The 19,594-nt window shown below is 34.3% G+C and overlaps 3 protein-coding genes across 12 annotated transcripts in view; 1 reads left to right on the plus strand and 2 right to left on the minus strand.

The window, feature by feature from the left end:
- The window catches only part of LOC140060721 (MAP/microtubule affinity-regulating kinase 3-like), a 73,316-nt gene extending 54,100 nt beyond the window's left edge, over positions 1-19,216 (minus strand). For all 10 annotated transcript variants that reach the window (XM_072107052.1, XM_072107051.1, XM_072107045.1 and 7 more), the window contains exons 1-4: positions 18,611-19,216; positions 16,122-16,157; positions 15,631-15,792; positions 1,522-1,575 (exon numbers count right to left, since the gene is read on the minus strand). In XM_072107052.1, the coding sequence (XP_071963153.1) occupies positions 1,522-1,575; positions 15,631-15,792; positions 16,122-16,157; positions 18,611-18,682 (324 nt within the window). In that variant the 5' untranslated portion in view covers positions 18,683-19,216. The remainder of the gene's footprint in view (positions 1-1,521; positions 1,576-15,630; positions 15,793-16,121; positions 16,158-18,610) is intronic.
- Positions 3,219-5,475, plus strand: LOC140060444 (uncharacterized). The gene is made up of 2 exons (XM_072106658.1): positions 3,219-3,885; positions 4,246-5,475. The coding sequence occupies exons 1-2, from the start codon at positions 3,639-3,641 to the stop codon at positions 5,325-5,327; spliced, it is 1,329 nt and encodes a 442-aa protein (XP_071962759.1). The 5' UTR covers positions 3,219-3,638; the 3' UTR covers positions 5,328-5,475.
- On the minus strand, positions 5,687-8,455 carry LOC140060583 (uncharacterized). The gene is made up of 4 exons (XM_072106862.1): positions 7,176-8,455; positions 6,868-7,050; positions 6,617-6,751; positions 5,687-6,517 (listed from the first exon to the last, which is right to left on the minus strand). Exons 1-4 carry the CDS (start codon positions 7,495-7,497, stop codon positions 6,099-6,101), a joined length of 1,059 nt encoding a protein of 352 aa, XP_071962963.1. The 5' UTR covers positions 7,498-8,455; the 3' UTR covers positions 5,687-6,098.
- Positions 19,217-19,594: the final 378 nt, after the last annotated feature.

A 19,594-nucleotide genomic window follows, 5' to 3' on the forward strand; every position in this document is an offset into this window, starting at 1 on the left:
ACACAGCAATTCTTAATTGTTACAATTAGGAGGTTCATCATTCAGGATGCATTATCACGTTCTGATTGGGCTACTTAACCCGTCGCAATTTTACAGTGATCACAGGCAATACAGAAACCAATGTAGATAAAGGCCTACAATTGGTTTTGGTACCAGTACTGTAAAGCTCTGTCTACACTATCAAACTAGTTTGACAAAAAAAGTGTGATGTGCCCAAATATGGTAGTAAAATGACATCATCATGTCCATACTGTATATGAGCACATTACATTTTTTGTCGCATAACGTTTGGATAGTGTAGACTATTAGAACAATAAAGTAGAAGTATTAATTGCTGCCAACCTGACCTAATAAGGAAAAGATGTTTGAAGCACATGAGAATTTGGAATAAACAGAAAGGTGGGATGATGGTCCACACCTTAAACTTAGAATTCTTAATGGCACTGAAAAATTGTAATCTCTGTAATTAACATAAGGACAGTTGTCTTGGAAGTACCCACTCAAAGCACATTCTTATCTTGACCTATGTAATTACTACAGAGAAAGTACTGTGTCTTCGTGAATCTTCCGAAAAATAACACGGGAAAAAATACAATCCATAATGAATTTAATAAAGGGTGAAAACCCTAGAAAAAGACAGCACAAATAATGGAATAAACCTTGATAATATGAAAATAAATAGATAAAGAAAACCTGTAGAAGAAATGAGATTAGAAAACGGCATCGAGTACAGTAGTGAAGTTGAAGAGAAAGCCCTTCACACATAAAATTAGCAAATTTATTGATAGATGTTATTTCTGGTCTAGACCCTTTCACTCAGAAGGTATATTGTGGTCTTCACAGTTTCCTGTGTGAAAACAATCCTAGTGAAAGGTTCAAAATTGTTGACTGAATTTTATCAACTTTGACCTTTAGTTTACTAGGCTTTATTACATAACCCGATGAGCAGAACATACTGAATTCACCCAGACTTTTAAGCCTCCCCGAATTTGACTAGGTCCAAAATTAATGGAAGCCAGCAGTTAATTTTTTGAACCCATTTCGAAAAAAACAAATATTAAAGGTCGCATTATATATTATTTCCTAGAGGTTGCAACCACTTTTATTCGAGGGATATTTACAAATCGTTCACAAACCACAGTAAATTGTTGATGGTGTCATAACACCCATTGAACTAAACAATCAGGAATAAAACAATAAATCAATCAAATATTTCCATTGTTTGACTATAAAACAATACTACTGTATTACTTCTGGAGTGAACTACATTAGACCTTCAACATGACCTTTTGACCTTCAACTTGACCTTGAAGAGTGCACTGACAATTATCCAAGATTAGTCAATATTTTCCTTTTTAATACTCATTTCAAAACTAAATCTGCCCTCTATCAATATAAAATAATGGGAACTATGGTAGGGATGAATTATTGGAATTTATAAAATAAAAATGATTTTTGTTAAAAAATAGTCTAAAGATAGATAAATCATCTTTCTGTCAAAACATTCCAAATAATACATACCTTTTGTAAACTACTTGGATTTAGTTGCCCTTTATCAATTATCTTTATCGCAACCTGAAAAATAAAAAATAATTATTTTGTTAAAATATATGGTCTTCATCATTCACTTAAATCAAAATTTTACAAAACCGAAAAACTCCACTAAAACAACTTTTCTTTTAGGGTTACAGATGTCCCATAAAGTTTTCATCTTTTAAAATGAGGTAGTCTATTGTGGATGTCAACAAATTATGGTTGTGTTTTACATACAAAAAAATACAATTTTACTTCTATGTATCACTATCTAGAGTTTTCTCTACCTATCAGTTCAGAATTGAAAAAAATGAACAATGGCCAGCGATCGTCTCAATAACAGAAGGTATCTTCTGTCAGTGTCATTGAAGAAATGTGTTAACATTTCAACGTCTCAAAAAGAAATGGTGAAGGTATACATGGGCATAGGGCATCACCCACCTGAGGCCGTGGCTCATGGATGATACCACTGTCTTTTTTAGTTATATTATTTTCGATTTATAATGCCATTCCAACGATCATTGCTCATGGTGATGTGAAGTTAGTTATGTTTCAACAACATGTTTCTCCCCTAAGGGTCAAATCATCAAATCATCAAGTGCTGCCAGTTCTAGCGCTCTCCTCAATTTTGTTATCCCCTCGAAAGGGATACAGAGTATGTCAGTTTTATATCAAGGTAAGCTAGGAACGAAATAGACTATAGAAAATCCTTCTATCATACCAGTTAAAATATATGTCACTGCTGACCTACAGACATACTATCCTGCTATCAAAGCAGCACTAGACCAATTAAGACCCATGGCAGGTCAAGTGTATTCAGACATGTCTAATATGAAACAACTGGGATAGGAAACAAGTCAAGCTAAAATATGGAATTGAGTCAAGCAGAAATAGGACCTAATCAGGCATAATAAAAGAACACACAGTAAAGTGTGGCTGGTGTGACGGAATCCATTCAGTTAGTATTGTTACAGTAGATTTATAAAAATTGGTTGTTGTAGCCAACTTTGGCAAAACCAAAATGAAAGTTTCCCAAAACCACAATTCCATGGGTCAAAAAGGTCCTCATTCTTTTCATACTGCATTCTATCTGATTTACACAAAGACAACTGTATCTATAATAATTCATTCTTATATAGCGCATAAGCAAGCTCTCAGTCTCAATGCGCTTTACATTATTTCCCAGGTAATTTTTTGGATCAAACACCTATGTTGGAGTTAGATTTGAGCCACACGTCCTATTGTAAGTATTATAATTGCTCTACTCCGCAGCAGACAAGATGAAAGTGGTAGTCAAAAATCATCAGTTATTTAACTCGGTTTCTCCGTTGTTATAAATTAAACGGTCTATTCTAAAGCTTTGTCTACACAATCAAACTTTGACAAAAAAAGTGTGTTGTGCCCAAATATGGTAGTGATTATGCTTAAATATGATAATGATATTATATCATCATGTCCATATATGGGCACATCATATTTTTTTTGTCACTTAACGTTGATAGCGTAGACAGAGCTTTACAATTCAAATCCTTGTGTACAGTTAGTATACTGTAGAACTGTATAATTCTTGTTTATTTCACTTCACTTATAAATATATATTTCAATTCAATTCAATTCAATTGTAATTATTGTAAAACAGACTGATATTCCCAAACTGTTGTCCAGAAATGCACCTCTCATAAGCCTCATTCGCACTGGACTTAATTCAGTCAAACTAACCGACATGTATGTTAGTTTGACCGGAAAAAGTCCAGTGCGTACATCCCAGGAAGTCTCACTCCGTTAAACTTACCCTTTCACGGCGGTTAGTTTTCTGGAGTGAAATGTGCCCAGGAAAACTGACCGAGGGAGATTAACCGGCCTGAATAATCCAGTGCGAACAGCGGGAATCGGTTAAACCTACCGAGGTTACTGAGATTGCTTCTAATTGGTTGACCTTTATCGCTTTGTTGAACAATAACGCATGCGTACAATTCATATGACCTAAGACAGGAAAACAACAAATACGCGCGAGATTTCTGTACGTCTGTTGAATTTTCGATAATTTTATTATAACTTTTGATATTATTTTACTCTGTCGGTTAGTCGATTGCTTCCCCTGTAGAATGGTTGATATAAATTATATTTTGAACGATTTGTTACGCCTTGGTAGGCCTACTAGGCCAGACAATAACCCTCGGAGGAGGCCTGATCTGGACGGCGATGATGATGCAGCAGCTGACCGTGTTATAATCAGACGAAGAAATGACCAAGCAAGGCGGCGGTTTCGCTTGATCAAATCAATGGTTTGCGAACAACAACAAGCCCGATCTGAAACTATCATAAATATAGCAATTTTTATATCTGGAGTTCGTAAGTTACAGTATGATAATTTGTAAATGTATAAAAATATTAAGAAAATGAATGAAATAGAATAGGCTAGTACTAGTAGTAGTACTCTGTATGTAGCCTAGCCCAGGCCAGCTCTATAATAATATAGAATATGCTATGCCTACACTAGGCCTAGTATCACTGACACCAGTAATACTGTATGTACTATGGATCTGTAGTGGTAGCCCATACGGACGGAAAGAAGAGAAAATTCTATCACATACAGTAGTATGCTATTAAAAAAATAAAAATCCAATGAAAATAAACTAAAAGCTTATTCAATTTGTTATTATTAATATATATATAATTAATTTATAAGCAAATTTATCATTGTGTTTTTAGTGGCTGCATTGTGTGCACCTGCAGCATCAATTTGGAGTAGGAACCGCAGTACGCAGTGGTGGGATATTGACTGTCTGATGCAGTATGATGATCAACAGTGGTATGCAAACTTCCGGATGACCAGAGGCCCATTCCACCTACTCTGCAACCAGTTACACCCACACATTGTACGTATGGACACCCGGATGAGACGGCCTGTATCCGTCATAAAATTAGTTGCTATGACTTTGTACCGTTTGGCCACCGGTGAAAGTTTCAGAACAATAAGTAACCTATTTGGTGTGGGTATGACCACTGCCTATGAAGCATTTTGGGATGTATGTATTGCTTTATGTACAAACCTTAAACCCATGTATGTTAAGCGCCCCAAAGGTGACGAAGTTCAAAGAATGCTTCAAATTTTTGAACATAAATTTGGTTTTCCTATGTGTGGTGGGGCCATTGATGGGTCACACATTCCTATTATTGCACCCAAAAAATATCATACTGACTACTATAACAGGAAGGGTTGGTACAGTGTTGTTTTGCAAGGTCTTGTGGATCATGAATATAAGTTTATAGACTTTGATGTTGGCCATCCTGGTAAGTGCCACGATGCATATGTGTATGAATCTTCAAAACTATTCAAAAAGCTTACAGCCGGAACATTCTACCCCCCACTTACAAAAACAATTGATAATAAAGAAATTCCAATTGTATTACTTGGTGATTCTGCCTATCCACTATCAAAATTTCTTATGAAGCCGTATCCCGAGGGTTTAGCTAACCAATCCCAAAAACGTTTTAATGAAAGATTATCACGTACGCGCATAATAGTTGAGCATACATTTGGTAGGTTAAAGGGAAGGTGGCGATCAATTATGAAGCGAAATGATACCAATTCACAAAATATTCACATCGTCGTTACTGCCTGCATTGTCCTACATAATTTCTGTGAAATTTGGAACATGGACTATGAAGAGCATGTAGACAATGGGCTTGACCAACCAGCTGGTAATGAATACCATCCAGATGAGAATGCTGTCGATGAAAACCAAATTCGCTCAACCCTTACACAATATTTTATTAATCACCCATATTAGATTCATCAATAATTGTCTGATTTGGTTGCAAAATGTACCAGTACTATCCCACTAGATAAATTAGCAAATGCAATGTAATAAGAATGTTGTGTATATTAAATTTGGAGTAGGTTACAGGCTAATAAAACAATACAAAGTTGCTTTTAAATTGCAGTTTGTGTTTTTGTTTTCATACCCTTAATCATGAAGATGTGCCAACTCCTGAGCAACTGTAACAGACATTGTTCTTTAGTACAACTTGAATGATGCATAACAGAACATCAATAATAAAAACACAATACTTCTCAACACTGATAATTTTAATAACATTAATATAAAGAAAGACAATACAAGTTAGCACCAACACATGTTTTGTGATAAAAATGAAAGATCACTATGTTTGCATTCTGTCACACATACAGAAAATACCCTATTAAAATGTATTATTGTATTATAGATGTGAACTTTTGGCTAGAATAAAACAAGGCAAGGTGATATAATATATATATAAAATGTAAATACTGTAGTAAATGTACAATAAATGTAAAAATATAAAAAATTAAAATACAAATAAAATGTATTAGCACCAATAGTTGTTTTTAAACACAAACACAGATATGAACAATTTGACTTGCATATTGAAAATTTGTTATAGTTGGATTTGATTTTATTTACAAGTAAACTTTACAAGGTGTTTTTGCACTACAAAATATATTGGTTAGGGAACTGTTTAAATATTAAGGAACTTTGGTTTGAATTAATGGTAGTAATGGTAACAACATTTGTTAAACTTTACATGTTTCGGGGATCTTGCCAAAATGTAGGTGGTGTTTCATTGTTTGGTCCATAATTATTTGGGGCATAATTGTTTGGGGCATAATTGTTTGGAGGAAAGTGGTTGCCGCCAGTATTGCCTCCAGAATTGCTGCCAAAATTTTGCATTGCATTACCAAGAATACCTGCCAACTGCAACAGGAATTGATTGTTTTCTTGCCTGCGCCTTTCCTCCCTTTCTTCTCTCACTGCTTCATTTCGTTTTCTTTCTTCTTCTAAACTCTTCTCCCATTGGAGGCGTTCCCTTTCCATTTCCATTAGAGTATTTGTTGTTTGATTGTTCTGCGTTTGTTGATAGTCAATCAGTTTGGAAATTGACTTATCGAGGGCATCTTCCATTTGGGATTTCTTTCCTCTTCTCTTTCTAAAAACTGACCCTAATAAAAACAATACAACATAGATCACAGTAAAATCATGCTATGAAATTAGGGGATGTTCAGCCAATTTTTAAACAAATTAAAATACAACATAATTACCATCATGTTTTGCTTCAGTCTTGCGCTCTGTACTTTTAAGTTTTATTTTTTTTTTTGCGGGACCTTCATCGAGCGAGCCATCAAGCAGTGGGTTCTCATTTTCTGGCGGCGGAACTTCAAATGAAGTGTCAGAATCTGTTAAACAAATAAAAAGATCAGATTTGAACTTTTGATTCTAATTATTTTAAATACTCTTTTTATTTAGAACAAAATAAACTAGATATAAATTAAAAGCAATAGTTAGACCATACCTCTGTTCTCTTCATCCAGGCTTGTTGAATCCAGGCCTGTTAACTCCATCCCTGATGAACCAGGTTCAGCTTGGTTTGGTGGCTCTGAAACCTCCCCCACATGAACCGTAACCTCTTCATCTGACCCACTCAGATCGGCGTCCATGTGGTGGTAGGCCTTAACATTATTCATTGGTCTTCTCCCTGCGGTGAATGCAACATAAGTAATTCATATTTTACAATTACTGAACATTACTATATATAGGCCTAGGCCTATTAGTATTACTAGTTTACATATTTTCAATTTGTAAGTAGGCTTGATCACTTACCAAGAATCTCATCGATCTCGTTGTAAAACGGCGATGTCGTCCGTCCACGTCCGCTGCTATTGTTTAATTTTTTGGCGGCACGGTATTTTTTTTTTAGATATTCAATTCTATCCCGTACAGATTCCCATGTCTTGTATGGGCAATCTGGAAAGGCTTCCAGCAATTCTCGGGTGATACTGCCCCAAACCCTCGAATTGTACTTCATTCCCTCGAATCCTTCTTGATGGGATTTCTGGCCCCATATTTCAATAAGAGCATGCGTCTCCGCATGGCTCCAGTTTCTTTTTCTTATTTCAGTTTTCTTCTTCCTTTTGTCTGCCATCGTTATACGTTCTCTACAGCTAGCTTTGTTTCTCAAAATGGTTTACCGTTCGCGCGATTTTTGAGGTGACTACTTCTTCGCATGCAGCTAAAGTAAAATGACGTCACGTTAAAGCAGAGTACTGTATCCTGCATATTAAATGAAGTAAACTTGCTGAGCGTGTTTTCCACACCACGCGCGACGCGAGATTTATCGAAACTCGAGAGCCATCGACTGACGATCATGTTTTTAACAATTAAAATCACGGCATATACAACAAAATATAATTGTTTTCACTACTGCTGAGGATAATAAATAATATATTTAATTTTAACAGGAAAGCCTAGATACTTCCAGTGCGAATAAAGAATAATAACAATAATGTACAGTATTAGTACATTATGTATTTTCAGATGTTGGAAGACATGAGATCCGAAATAGGCTAGGTAGGCCTAGTGGCAGCGCAGTGCATACTAGCTAGGGTGGGAAGCGTAGTTAGCCGTGGCCGGCATCGTGCAGATGTACACTAACCCAGCATAGTATGCTGCACGATGCCACGCCGTAACGATGAAGGAGGATGGATATGGCCTGATAGTGTGTAGTGTACTAATATATTAATAAAGTACTACTCAAATACTGTATTTTACTTTAGTTAGGCCACTAGTGAGTAGGTAGTATCACAGAAAATCTTTCAAGGCATAGGCATCTATTAATTAAGCCAAATGAGTCAAATAAACAACTATATTTAATCTGCTTCTTTGTTATCGGGAACAATATCGGAATAATTTTATTTTCCGTACCACCGATCGCACCATCATTTATCACTGAAAACATTTTGTAAAATCAAAGATTGTATAGCTACGCGCTTATTTGGTAAAATCATGAGCGCGCAAGAGAGACGTGGTGACAAATATTCCTTTTGCATCATATGCGCGCAGACTCAAACGTGACGTCATTTTACTTTAGCTGCATGCGAAGAAGTAGTCACCGATTTTTGACAATGTGGAAGTAAAGGTCACGATGAAGGTCACAATATTGCGCCCTCAATAGTTACTTGTTTAGGCTGTTTTAATAGTTGAGGTTAAACTAACCAAGTGGAACAATCCAAGTGCGAATGATGGTAAGATTTTACCTTCGGAAACTTTACCGAGATCTCGGTAAAATCTGCCTATAATTTAATCAAGTGCGAATGAGGCTTTACAGTACAATGCTGCTGTAGTGTAAGTAATGGGCATTATTTCATTCATAAAGTACTCGCAATATTTTTTTTTAAATACAAGACTACAAAAATTACCATGGATACAATTTAAGTATGATAATGATTAGACTAATTTCTCAGTGACACTAAATCTACATGACAGCATGTCAACTAAGCCAAGTGCAGCGCCTCTAGATCATCGTATAAAATGAATGAGTCATATTTAAATGCAATATGTTACGAAACAGAATAAATAATCACCATGATGGCAATGGCATCACATTATTCAGTAACAATCATTTCTCTTATTAGTATTTTTAAATTATCATTTAAGTGCACAGGTATATATTTCAAATCCACTGGAATGGTCCATATTCATAGTTTAAGTTCAAATTTAAGTTTCAAACAACTAATCATGTACAATTTTTACATTTTTTTTTATCAAAATATTGCCCAGGCTAAACAAATTGATGTTGTTTATAGTATCAATCCACTTATCTGGATAAACCAAAATGCAATTTTTATACCATACAAATGTATTGAGAAACATCCGTATTGGATAATGGTACAGTCTCAAGTTGGAGCGTCCCAGTTCTTTTCCTTAATTATATTTCTTAGGAGAGGGCTATTTTCAGTTTACCCAGGTACATTAACCTATTGGAGGCACAAACTACAGGTAGACTTTTCTAATAAATTCAAGTTTCAAGCAATAGCTAATTGTTTAACATTTAAATTCAGCTAGCAATTAAAACAAATTTGAACAATTCATCCGAACTAATAGGCTACAATCATTATCCAATGTTTGTATCGACATTTCAATCAATGTATTAAAACACCTAATGTGATTTTAATATTAAAATCATTCCACTATCCACATAGGTTGCTTAATAATTACACTAAATTGTACTGAGAAAATTATATTCATTGTAAAGCAGGCCTTCTGTCAGTGTCAGAAATTCTCTAAACATGTACAGTACAGAATATTGGAATTGCAATTTCACCTACTGTAGCTTACAAAATGTATTTAGGCTTATTCCAGAAACTTATAAAGTATCATCATTCATAAACCATCAATGCAGAAATTCAAGTGATTCAGTCATATAATTAGCTGATAATTTGAACAAGCAGACTCCAAGGTCAACTCACACTCAACTATGCTAATTAATCAAGCTAATTAATTTAACAATACCTTGTTAAACAAAGATCTGTGATTTTATCACTGTGTACAGTATCAAAGAATACATTATAAACAATTCACTAAACTACTTAGGATATGATGGATAACTTAAGAGGAAAGATTGGGAGATTTAAAAGTTAGTCAGTTATAGTTAGTTAGTTATTAATTTGTTAATAATATTATGACTACAGTACCGGACAGAATTATTGCAGATTTTGAACGCATTCAACGCATTGTTAAAGTGTTGACAACGCGTTGAAACTGCGTTGTCCGTTGGCGTTGAAAGTGTTGAGTTCGTTGAACTGTTTATTCAACCAACACAATGTGTTGCGTTGAGTTTGCGTTGAAATAACGAACAATCGGATTCGTATGGTATTTACAGATTGCCAGTGTGTATTAGTAGTAGTAGTAATAGTATAAAATACAGTATTACAAATATTTAAGAAAACAAACATAATGTGTATTTTTCCGCGGAAACCTAGCTTAATATATTACACTAGGCTAGGCCTACTACTAACGAGTAGGCCCCGTGTGTATATGAGCCACGTCTGCCATCGCAGTTAAAAGTAGTGGTCATGTCCTTAATTACTGTGTGCCTATATTAACTGGAGTATTAAATACCAAAGTTAAGGCGGCGGTGAATCTTGGAGGCTAGATCACATCGTAATTAATTATTTCCAAACTAAAAACTTCGCAGTACTGTACTACATTTTTCTCGATTATTTATAAAAACAACGTAGCCTACACCCGCCGCCATGGAAGGCAACAATACACCACCAACATAGTCATAACGATCCAGCATGGTCGTCGTCTTTTTCACGCATGCTTTTCGTGACGTGAGGGACGAACTGATCGAAAGGTGAAGAGTTCATTCATTATGAAATAATTAAAAGGGAAAAAATCGTTTAGTTTTATTATTATCCATAAATATATCATTATCATGTATTATATTATAAATTAATTATTGTGATGCCTAACGTAACCCATGCAGAGAAAAGCGTTAAATATAATAACCAAGAAATAGGAATGACCAATTTGATGACAATAGGCAATTTTAGGCGTTTTCTTTAAAATCAAAACCTGTGCCATACCATATTATTCACGCCAAGGTGTAACCCACAAATATTTGAATAACCAAACAATTCAGAATAAAGAACCACTTTATTCTGATGCAAGACAATATATTATTACAGGCGAGGTTTAGGCGTTTTCTCTTTAACATACTATTGTTTTGTTTCTTAATATAATTATATTGGCCTCCTCCTGAAACTGTATGAATAGGATGGGAGTTGCGAGAATATGCGAGCGAACAGCCAACATTTTAATCAGTTTACAGTGTGATGCTTTTCAAAACGCGCAACGTTTTCAACGCGTTCAACGCTATGGGATTCAATTGTCTAACGTCGTCAATGAACGGTCAACGGGTTCAACACATTCAACACGCTCTATTGTTAACGTATTCAAAACGCTTTTTGTACTTAAAAATGTAATGTTGTTCGATTTATAAAGATTTAAATTGGTTCATGGGTGTCGGACACGTCAAATTTTTTAGTTCTTTCAAATTACATTACAACAAACAATGGGACAATTATAAAATAAAAACCAAAATAGAGAAACAATATTTTAACTTTATCTCTTGAATCTCGAACAGCTAAAAAATGTAGGTCTAAATAAAATTAATTACTTCGTCGTCATTAACGATCGTTAAATACGTCATAACACACGTGGTGTTTTTCTTGAGGAAACCAGGGTGGCGGCCTCGTGTGTTGATGTCAGTAATTTCCACGTTGTTTGATTTTACGACGTGAGATCGTGTTTTCCCCGGAAGGCCTACAGTACAGTGTTAACTGTTAGACTTGGCATCGACCTTATTATTCGATGTTTTCCTTCACTAAACACTGGGAAATATCACTGTGTGTTTTATTTGGTAACTGTCCGTTCAATACTTAAAAATATATCTAAGCTTCATATATATTTTATTTATATTAAAATATCTGGTAGTGACTGCCGATAGGTATTTTGCCTGTTGTTGTTACTGATCGTTCAGGCGTGCAATCGGCCAGTCTAGTGCTGCAGCAGCTAGCGTTGAAATAACTAATTGTTTACTTGACATGCTGATAATGACTTTCGTTGAATAAACAACTAAACGTTGAAAGCCGTTCAACGCAACGCAAACACAACGCAACGACAACGTGTTGAATGCGTTGGGATTTTTGCAATAATTCTGTCCTGTACTGTACTACTCAATCATTCCAATAAAGATCGAAACGTTGAATCATGACTTCCCTCTCATTACTATGTTTTAATCCTATGTATTACTACTATTGTACCAGATATCCGGGTCAATCAACTACAATTGAAATTTGTTGTATTTTTTGTGGCAACTTAAACAACGTGCCCGAATGGTCATAATTAAATTTTGAATTAAACTGATCAAATTACACAAATCAACAATGATGTTGGTAGACTGTAAATGCCGCTCATTACCTGGACAAACCAACATTAGCTCTTTACCATGATGTGAAAGAAAAAAATGAATTTTAATGGAACAGTCTGCTAACTGCGCCCTCTAATGGCAACATCTTAACGTACCATCATTTCTTTTCATACTGTATTGTTGTAAATTACGAATTTGAACAATAAAATTTGTTTACACTTTTTTACACTGATTATTCTTTTATCTTAACATTTTATTTTATTTTGTTTACTCAATGTTTAATTACCTGTAGCTATTTAATTTTTTTGGTAAAAACAAATTATTAAATGAATGAAACAAACTGAAATCATTAGAACAAATCACAACAAATATATTGAAAAAAAAAAATTATCGAAATAAAATGATAATGATCAAATAAAGATTGAAACGTCAAATCATGGCTTGCTTGTTATTTGGAGTCCGTTTTATACTATGTTATTTAAACATAATCAGTGCATGTATTGGTTTTTGATAATATGTACTGTACAGTATCATTTCTTTGCTCTGCTTTGACAACACTAATTACTTATTAAAACCTAGAACTCAAGAGAGCATGACAATATGCCTAATGTACATACAAATCACAAGATTTTTAATAGTATTTCAAATGTCAAGCCTGCGAGGTCACGGCCAATGTAAAGCAACTAAACTGCACAAAGCTACTGAAATTCTGTGAAAGACTTAAAAATCTGGATTTTAATATAGACAGTAACTTGTAAGCATTATATCAAGTTGATCTGACTCTTGGCTATAGCATTACCTGATGCAATATAATTTTACCATGTTTCACAATAGCAAAATATAATCCCAGCCACCCTACTAAATTTGGACACAAGGAGGAAAATTACATTATTTAATGAAACCAATCTGAGTAGTCTTTGTACAGTACTTTAAGCTACTGTACATTCAAACTGGACCTGGATTAAGTCTGGTGGCCTTAAAAAACTCCAGGCTACACATTTGAATCCTATACAAAATTCAGAAGTGAATGACTAAAGTGTGAAGATTTCTATACTTATATTAAGTATGACAATTTTAATACGTTCACGCTAATCTTGATTTTGAGTACGGTACAGTTGTTATTTAATCTAAATTGGTTCATTCTGTTTTAAGAGTACTGCTACTGGAACAGAACTATTTGAATACTTAGGCAATGTTTCAGCAGCCGAAAAAACAATTGTTAAAAAAAAAAATTGTAATAAATAAGTTAATTAAAATTTGTCCTTCAGGTCAAAGGTTAAACATTATCGCATTTATCTGATAATTATGCGATTTGAATTAGATAATTATCAGTTAATTTTTCTCAAGTGGAATTGGTAAAACCCCGTTTCCATAGGCAGTTTATCGATTAATTATCAGTTCATTTTTGGCTGCGCGAAACACAGCCTTAAGTTCAATTCACACAGATGAGCGTTAACAGTAAACAAACAAAATATAGAATCTATATTTCTTATGACCATTTACAGACAACGTGGACAGACAAGCGGTTTAAGGGGGAAACCACTCAAGATGTAGATACACATTCTACATGGGACAAGCACTATGGCTTTCTGCTTACCGTTAGCGCTCGTCTGTGTAAATTGGCCTTTAGGTTAAAACTAAATACCACATGGTACAGTAGTTAAGGAGAACTACAGTACTTTAATTGAAAAATCCTTTTAGTTATTTAAATACTAAAAGAACCACAAAGAACGAGGCAGATTTTGTTTAGATGTCAACATAACAAAAGGCAAATGTAAACGGCTGCAAGAAGTGGTTGGTGTGGTCATCACCCATAATGTTGATTTTGTTTAGATGTCAACATAACAAAAGGCAAATGTAAACGGCTGCAAGAAGTGGTTGGTGTGGTCATCACCCATAATGTTGATTTTGTTTAGATGTCAACATAACAAAAGGCAAATGTAAACGGCTGCAAGAAGTGGTTGGTGTGGTCATCACCCATAATGTTGATTTTGTTTAGATGTCAACATAACAAAAGGCAAATGTAAATGGCTACAAGAAGTGGTTGGTGTGGTCATCACCCATAATGTTGATATTGTTTAGATGTCAACATAACAAAAGGCAAATGTAAATGGCTGCAAGAAGTGGTTGGTGTGGTCATCACTCATGTTTGTTTTACTGTACTAAGCTAGGCCTAGCTCTTATTAAAGAGAGGACTAAACCTGACAATTGTCTTCCTTTACTCAACAAAATACATCTCAACAAACCAGGAAGCATAACATCTCTGTGGTTCAATAAACACAAGATGGCTGCCATAAGGCAAACTACATAATGTCATCAAAAACAAGAATGTTCAAGTAACATTAACAAAATAATAAATTTAATACAAAAATAAATAAATAAACAAATACAAAAATTTAAAATTAACAAAATTTGTGCCGTCTTAAAAAAGAAAAACACAACTCAATAAGAAGAAAGAAGACAACAAAAAAAGCAACAATGTATTTTACATTGTTGATGTTTACTGTAGGTCCAATATAGCACACAACCAGGATGTTCCAGGTATGAACCAACACGACTTTTTCATTTACCGGATTCAAATGTTGTTTACTAATCTATTGTTTTCTGTTTAAATGTTAAAAACATGCAATGTAAAACATTGTACAAACCATTTGTTTATTTATTTGGAATTTTATAAGCTACTGTATCACTCTAGGCAAAATCCTGCCCTGGAATTTCAGTTAAAATATGGCCCAAAAAAATTGGCATGGATATAATTATAATAATTTTAAATCTTCCACTAAGTCATTCTACTCAGCCTAATTTCAACACAAAATCCACCCAACACTCTTGATATCTGAATTTGCTGACCTAAAAAATTTGAGCTTGGCAGTCACAGCAATTTTATAAAAGTGTGTATTCTGTTTGGTTTCTCATTTTTTTTTTTTTATATTATTACAAAAACCTAAATGTAAATATTAATTAATACTCATACCAATGACTCTCAAATCTTGATAAATTGCACAAACCAAACAGTGGTGTTGGTAGTCTATGAGTGCCGCTTACTTGGATAAACCTACACTACAGTAGCCTTTCTCTCTAAAGAGAGAAATATATTTACTAAAAGAAAACCGAAGAGCACCCTTATCAGATAATGGTATCGTCCAAACCACGCCCTTTAATGGGAACCATCCCATGTACCATCGTCATCATATAGATTTAACTAGTAGAAAACAGGCTATACAGTAGACTGTTTACAGTGTATAAATCGGCATCCAATTACAAGAATACTGACTAAATTTAACAGTAGACATTCTTGAATATTATACAATACTAAAAATACACTTGAACATGAAAACCTACCTCTTTTCCTGTTGGTATATGCTTTGCCAACTTAACCTTGGCAAAGTTACCTTTTCCTAATGTTTTTAGAAGTCTGTATTTTCCAATATGTGGTCCGTCATCCGTCGCCCGTGGACGAGATGAACGACTAGATACATTGCCATCGTGGGAATCACCACCACCCTATAAAACAGATTGATAGAACAAATTAGAATTTCAGTTTCTGTTGAACCTGTCTTGTTACAGATTATTTGAAACAAACATTTAATTAACAAAAAAATGACGTTTTTTATTTTAATTCAGTCCATAATTAATTACACTCATCTTTGACCCAAATCGAATTAAAAGGCAAAATCAAATTTACAATACATACTATAGACTTACATTAGTAAAGCCCATTCAGACTTACTAAATGCTCTGAGAATAGGCTAAACTGAGGTACTCTATACCGTAAACCCCCTTAGAAATTATTTAAAAAACAATCAGAAATATTTTCTTGTAATTTTACTTACAGCATTATGAATTGACTTGGTTTTCACATTTCCTCCCTAAATTAAAATATAAAATAAAATATTGATTACAGTTTTTTGTTTTACATTCAATTCAAATATATTATGGTCCTGAAACAAAAATTTATAGTACAATAATTTAAATTGAGACTACAAAAGTGACAATAATAAGTGACAATATAAACAGTACATAGTACTACTGTACCGTAATGATTCAAATAAACGCCGTCCTCAAACCCCTTCCCACATCACAACGCCCCTTCCCTCCCCCAATCTTTCTCGAATAAACGCCCTACCACCTTTAAACAGTACACAATACTGTATTACTATACTGACGCATACTCGGGTATAAGCCCACTCTCGACTTTGACTTTTTTCATGAAAAATGAGGCATTTGGGTATAAGTCCACTCATTAATTCGAAGTATAGATGCCATAATACATTATTTTGTAACAGAATACATAGTCTAATTTAAATTAAAGTCTAAAATTATGCAGTTAACTGTTCTAAAATGTTCCAATGTACTGTAACTTGTAAGGCTATAATTGCCCCGATTGTCGCGTTCTGCACATGCTTTCATGTACATTCTTCCTTGTTTTTACTCTACTGCATGCTTGATAACCATATAAAAAGCAACACCCTTTTTACACCTTTACTTTACTCTACAGCTCACTATGTCGGTCGGTTGGATAGATGGTTGGTTGGATGGTCGGTCGGTAAACAATAACTCAAATTTGAGCATGTGACTGCAGCCATGTATATGGCCTTGTTAAAGTAGAAATCTGGGTGAAATCTATAACGATAGGCATATCATAGGTGTAAGAACAATTAGACCGCCTACAGTAGGCCTAGATGACCTGGCCGTCTAATTGTTTGGCCTACTGTACATTGGAAGATAGCTTTAGATAGCCTAGATCGTAGCCAGAAGAAGGATCGTCATTTTCAGTTCATCCACCGGGAAATCCCCGGGTATGTATAGTCCCACCTCCCAAACTCGGACAAATTTCATGTACAAGGAAGGTGGATTTATACCCGTATCAGTACGGTATAGCACATTTTCATTTTTATACAATTTTTTAATGTATTTTATCACTTCTTGTCATATTAATATTTGTGTTGGATTTTTCATATCTAATGATGACATAATACAGTAACCTTAAATATAACATTTTAAAAAGTTCATGGTTATGCAAATCATTGCTAGGTAATTTTATTCATTGTAAAGGTGAACTTTTCTCCTTCTATTCATACTGTACAGTTTATCCATGCATAATAATGCAATTGTTTCTACATGGTTACCTCAATACTGAATAGACTTGGCCAACATTTGTTTCCTAAGACTCGTATCAATAAATTAAATCGGTTTTCACACCATTTTGTACAGTAAAAGCAAATACAATAGCAAAGTCCTGAAATACCGGGTGACGCATGTAAGCTGTACAATATACAGTAAAAGATAGTTTGTGAAATATAATAAAAAAAATCTAAAAGTAAACCATGTTTAGGTGGTGTGGATGACAATTGGATCTTGCAGTACGATATGGGAAGAAATTTAAAGTATAGTTAATCGTATAATATTGCTTTTTTAATTCACAGTATCCGATTGGTTAATAGCCATGGCATACACTACAGTAGTTATTGCCATGCCCTGTATCTAGGCCTACATCAGTATATTTTTCAAGACTGTGCATGTCTGTGTTTCTCCTCAATTCAATGGGATCAATCTGTGCGTGTGGCAACGAATGTAGGCCTACAATGACTGAGCTGACGAAATACCTCGTTTAAACTTGCAGACGAATTCAAGACAATGTTCAGTGACCAGTTACAATACAAAGAAACAAACGCATGCCTTTGGAATATTTATTAGAAGCGACAAATTATAAAATTCTGGCCTTAATTATGTGCATGCTTTTCGTGGCAAAAGATCATCTGATACTTACCTATAGTCTTTTTATAGGGCCAAACAAATAAATAACTTTAAATAACAATTTTCTGCGAGTCAGTTTAATGGTTTAGGATGATGTTGGTCGCAATAAAAAAAAATTAAAATCCGATATTTTTAATTTTTATTAAGCATCGCTAAAGTAAAGAATGTAAAAATATCACTCTATTACAGGTAATAATGTACAGTATAAAATAAAAGTTGATAATTAATGGTAAAGTAAAACGATATGATTATGACTTCGATCGAGTAAAAGCAGCATTATTAATATTACTACCGAGCTACAGATTTAAAACGCATCCAAATTGTTAACACAACCGATATCTTATGTCACACACACAGGACTTTGAATAAACTTTATCATACGATCACTAGGCTAGGCCTTGGTGGACGGGCTAATTCAACCCTTTCTTGGCTAGTCAGAGAGACAGGTGATTCACTTAACTTGACATGGATGTAGCCTAGGCCTACCACTACTGATGCTGTATGAATTGGAGTAAATTATAAATGAGAAAATGTCATTATTATTAAATATGAACCAAAATCTTACCCTTGAGGTGGTCCGATGTGGTCGACCTTCAATTACAGTTGTCAGTGCTGGTGTTCTACTACTACTGGACATTTTGTGCAAGTTATCGAGGGATTGTTTTTTATGATCAAGTGAAGAAAGGTTAAAATTCTATTTTCGTTCCCCACACACAAACAATTTATTTTCAAAATCAACCGTTTAAAACAAATACTGTATAACGGATAAGTCTCCAGTTAAAATAAATTCCACATTAATTGGGTATAATATTTTCAGAATACATCTTCTTTACGTTTTAAGTTAAATTCCAAATAAGCTAATTTGGATGGTTTTGAAAACACATTGGGCCAACGCCTGGCTGTACGATGGTTGCCGATGATTGTTTTGCGAGACCGTACACGACGACCACACAACAGGCAGGAACAACCCAGCTGATCATGAAATGATCCTGGGTCTCAAACCCTTTATTTTACCAATAATTCCACCTATTTCCTCAAGATAAACCTTAGTTATTATTCTTCAAATACACACGTATTTCGTAGTTTTCTTTCAGCATATATCATCTTAAATTTCATCAATATTCCAATGGTATAAGTTCACAGAGCCCTAGTTCACATCCAAGATGGCTGACAAACGGATATCCCAGTATTCCATTGGTCGAGCAAACGTCGAGCCTTCCCTCTACAATGATCAATATGCAATCACTATTGGTCTATTCCCATATGACGTTTCCTTCTTTCCCTATCCTCTAAAAAAGAGTGCATGTTTAATTATTTATTTCATTATTATTTCTAATTTCTTTTTTCTTAACATTTATTTAAATTTAATGTCATTATTTTATTCTTTTTTCCCCTAAAATTCAATAGCGAAATTATACAGCCACCACCGAGTCAAAATGCTTTTGGCAAAAATCTCGACATTGCAGAGAGGTCGCTATTGCTGTTTTTGTTCTATTCAAACATAATGTTTGTTTTTTTATTAATATAATTTTATATTTAAATACTATAA

This window comes from Antedon mediterranea, chromosome 10 (assembly GCF_964355755.1).
Source record: "Antedon mediterranea chromosome 10, ecAntMedi1.1, whole genome shotgun sequence".
Taxonomy (NCBI): Eukaryota; Metazoa; Echinodermata; class Crinoidea; order Comatulida; family Antedonidae; genus Antedon; species Antedon mediterranea.

Coding starts and splice junctions, on each gene's coding strand:
- LOC140060444 (XM_072106658.1), top strand. CDS start 3,639: ATGGTTGATATAAATTATATTTTGAACGATTTGTTACGCCTTGGTAGG. Junction 3,886..4,245: donor AATTTTTATATCTGGAGTTC/GTAAGTTACAGT, acceptor TTGTGTTTTTAG/TGGCTGCATTGTGTGCACCT.
- LOC140060583 (XM_072106862.1), bottom strand. CDS start 7,497: ATGGCAGACAAAAGGAAGAAGAAAACTGAAATAAGAAAAAGAAACTGG. Junction 7,051..7,175: donor CGAGATCGATGAGATTCTTG/GTAAGTGATCAA, acceptor CATTCACCGCAG/GGAGAAGACCAATGAATAAT. Junction 6,518..6,616: donor GACTGAAGCAAAACATGATG/GTAATTATGTTG, acceptor TGTTTTTATTAG/GGTCAGTTTTTAGAAAGAGA.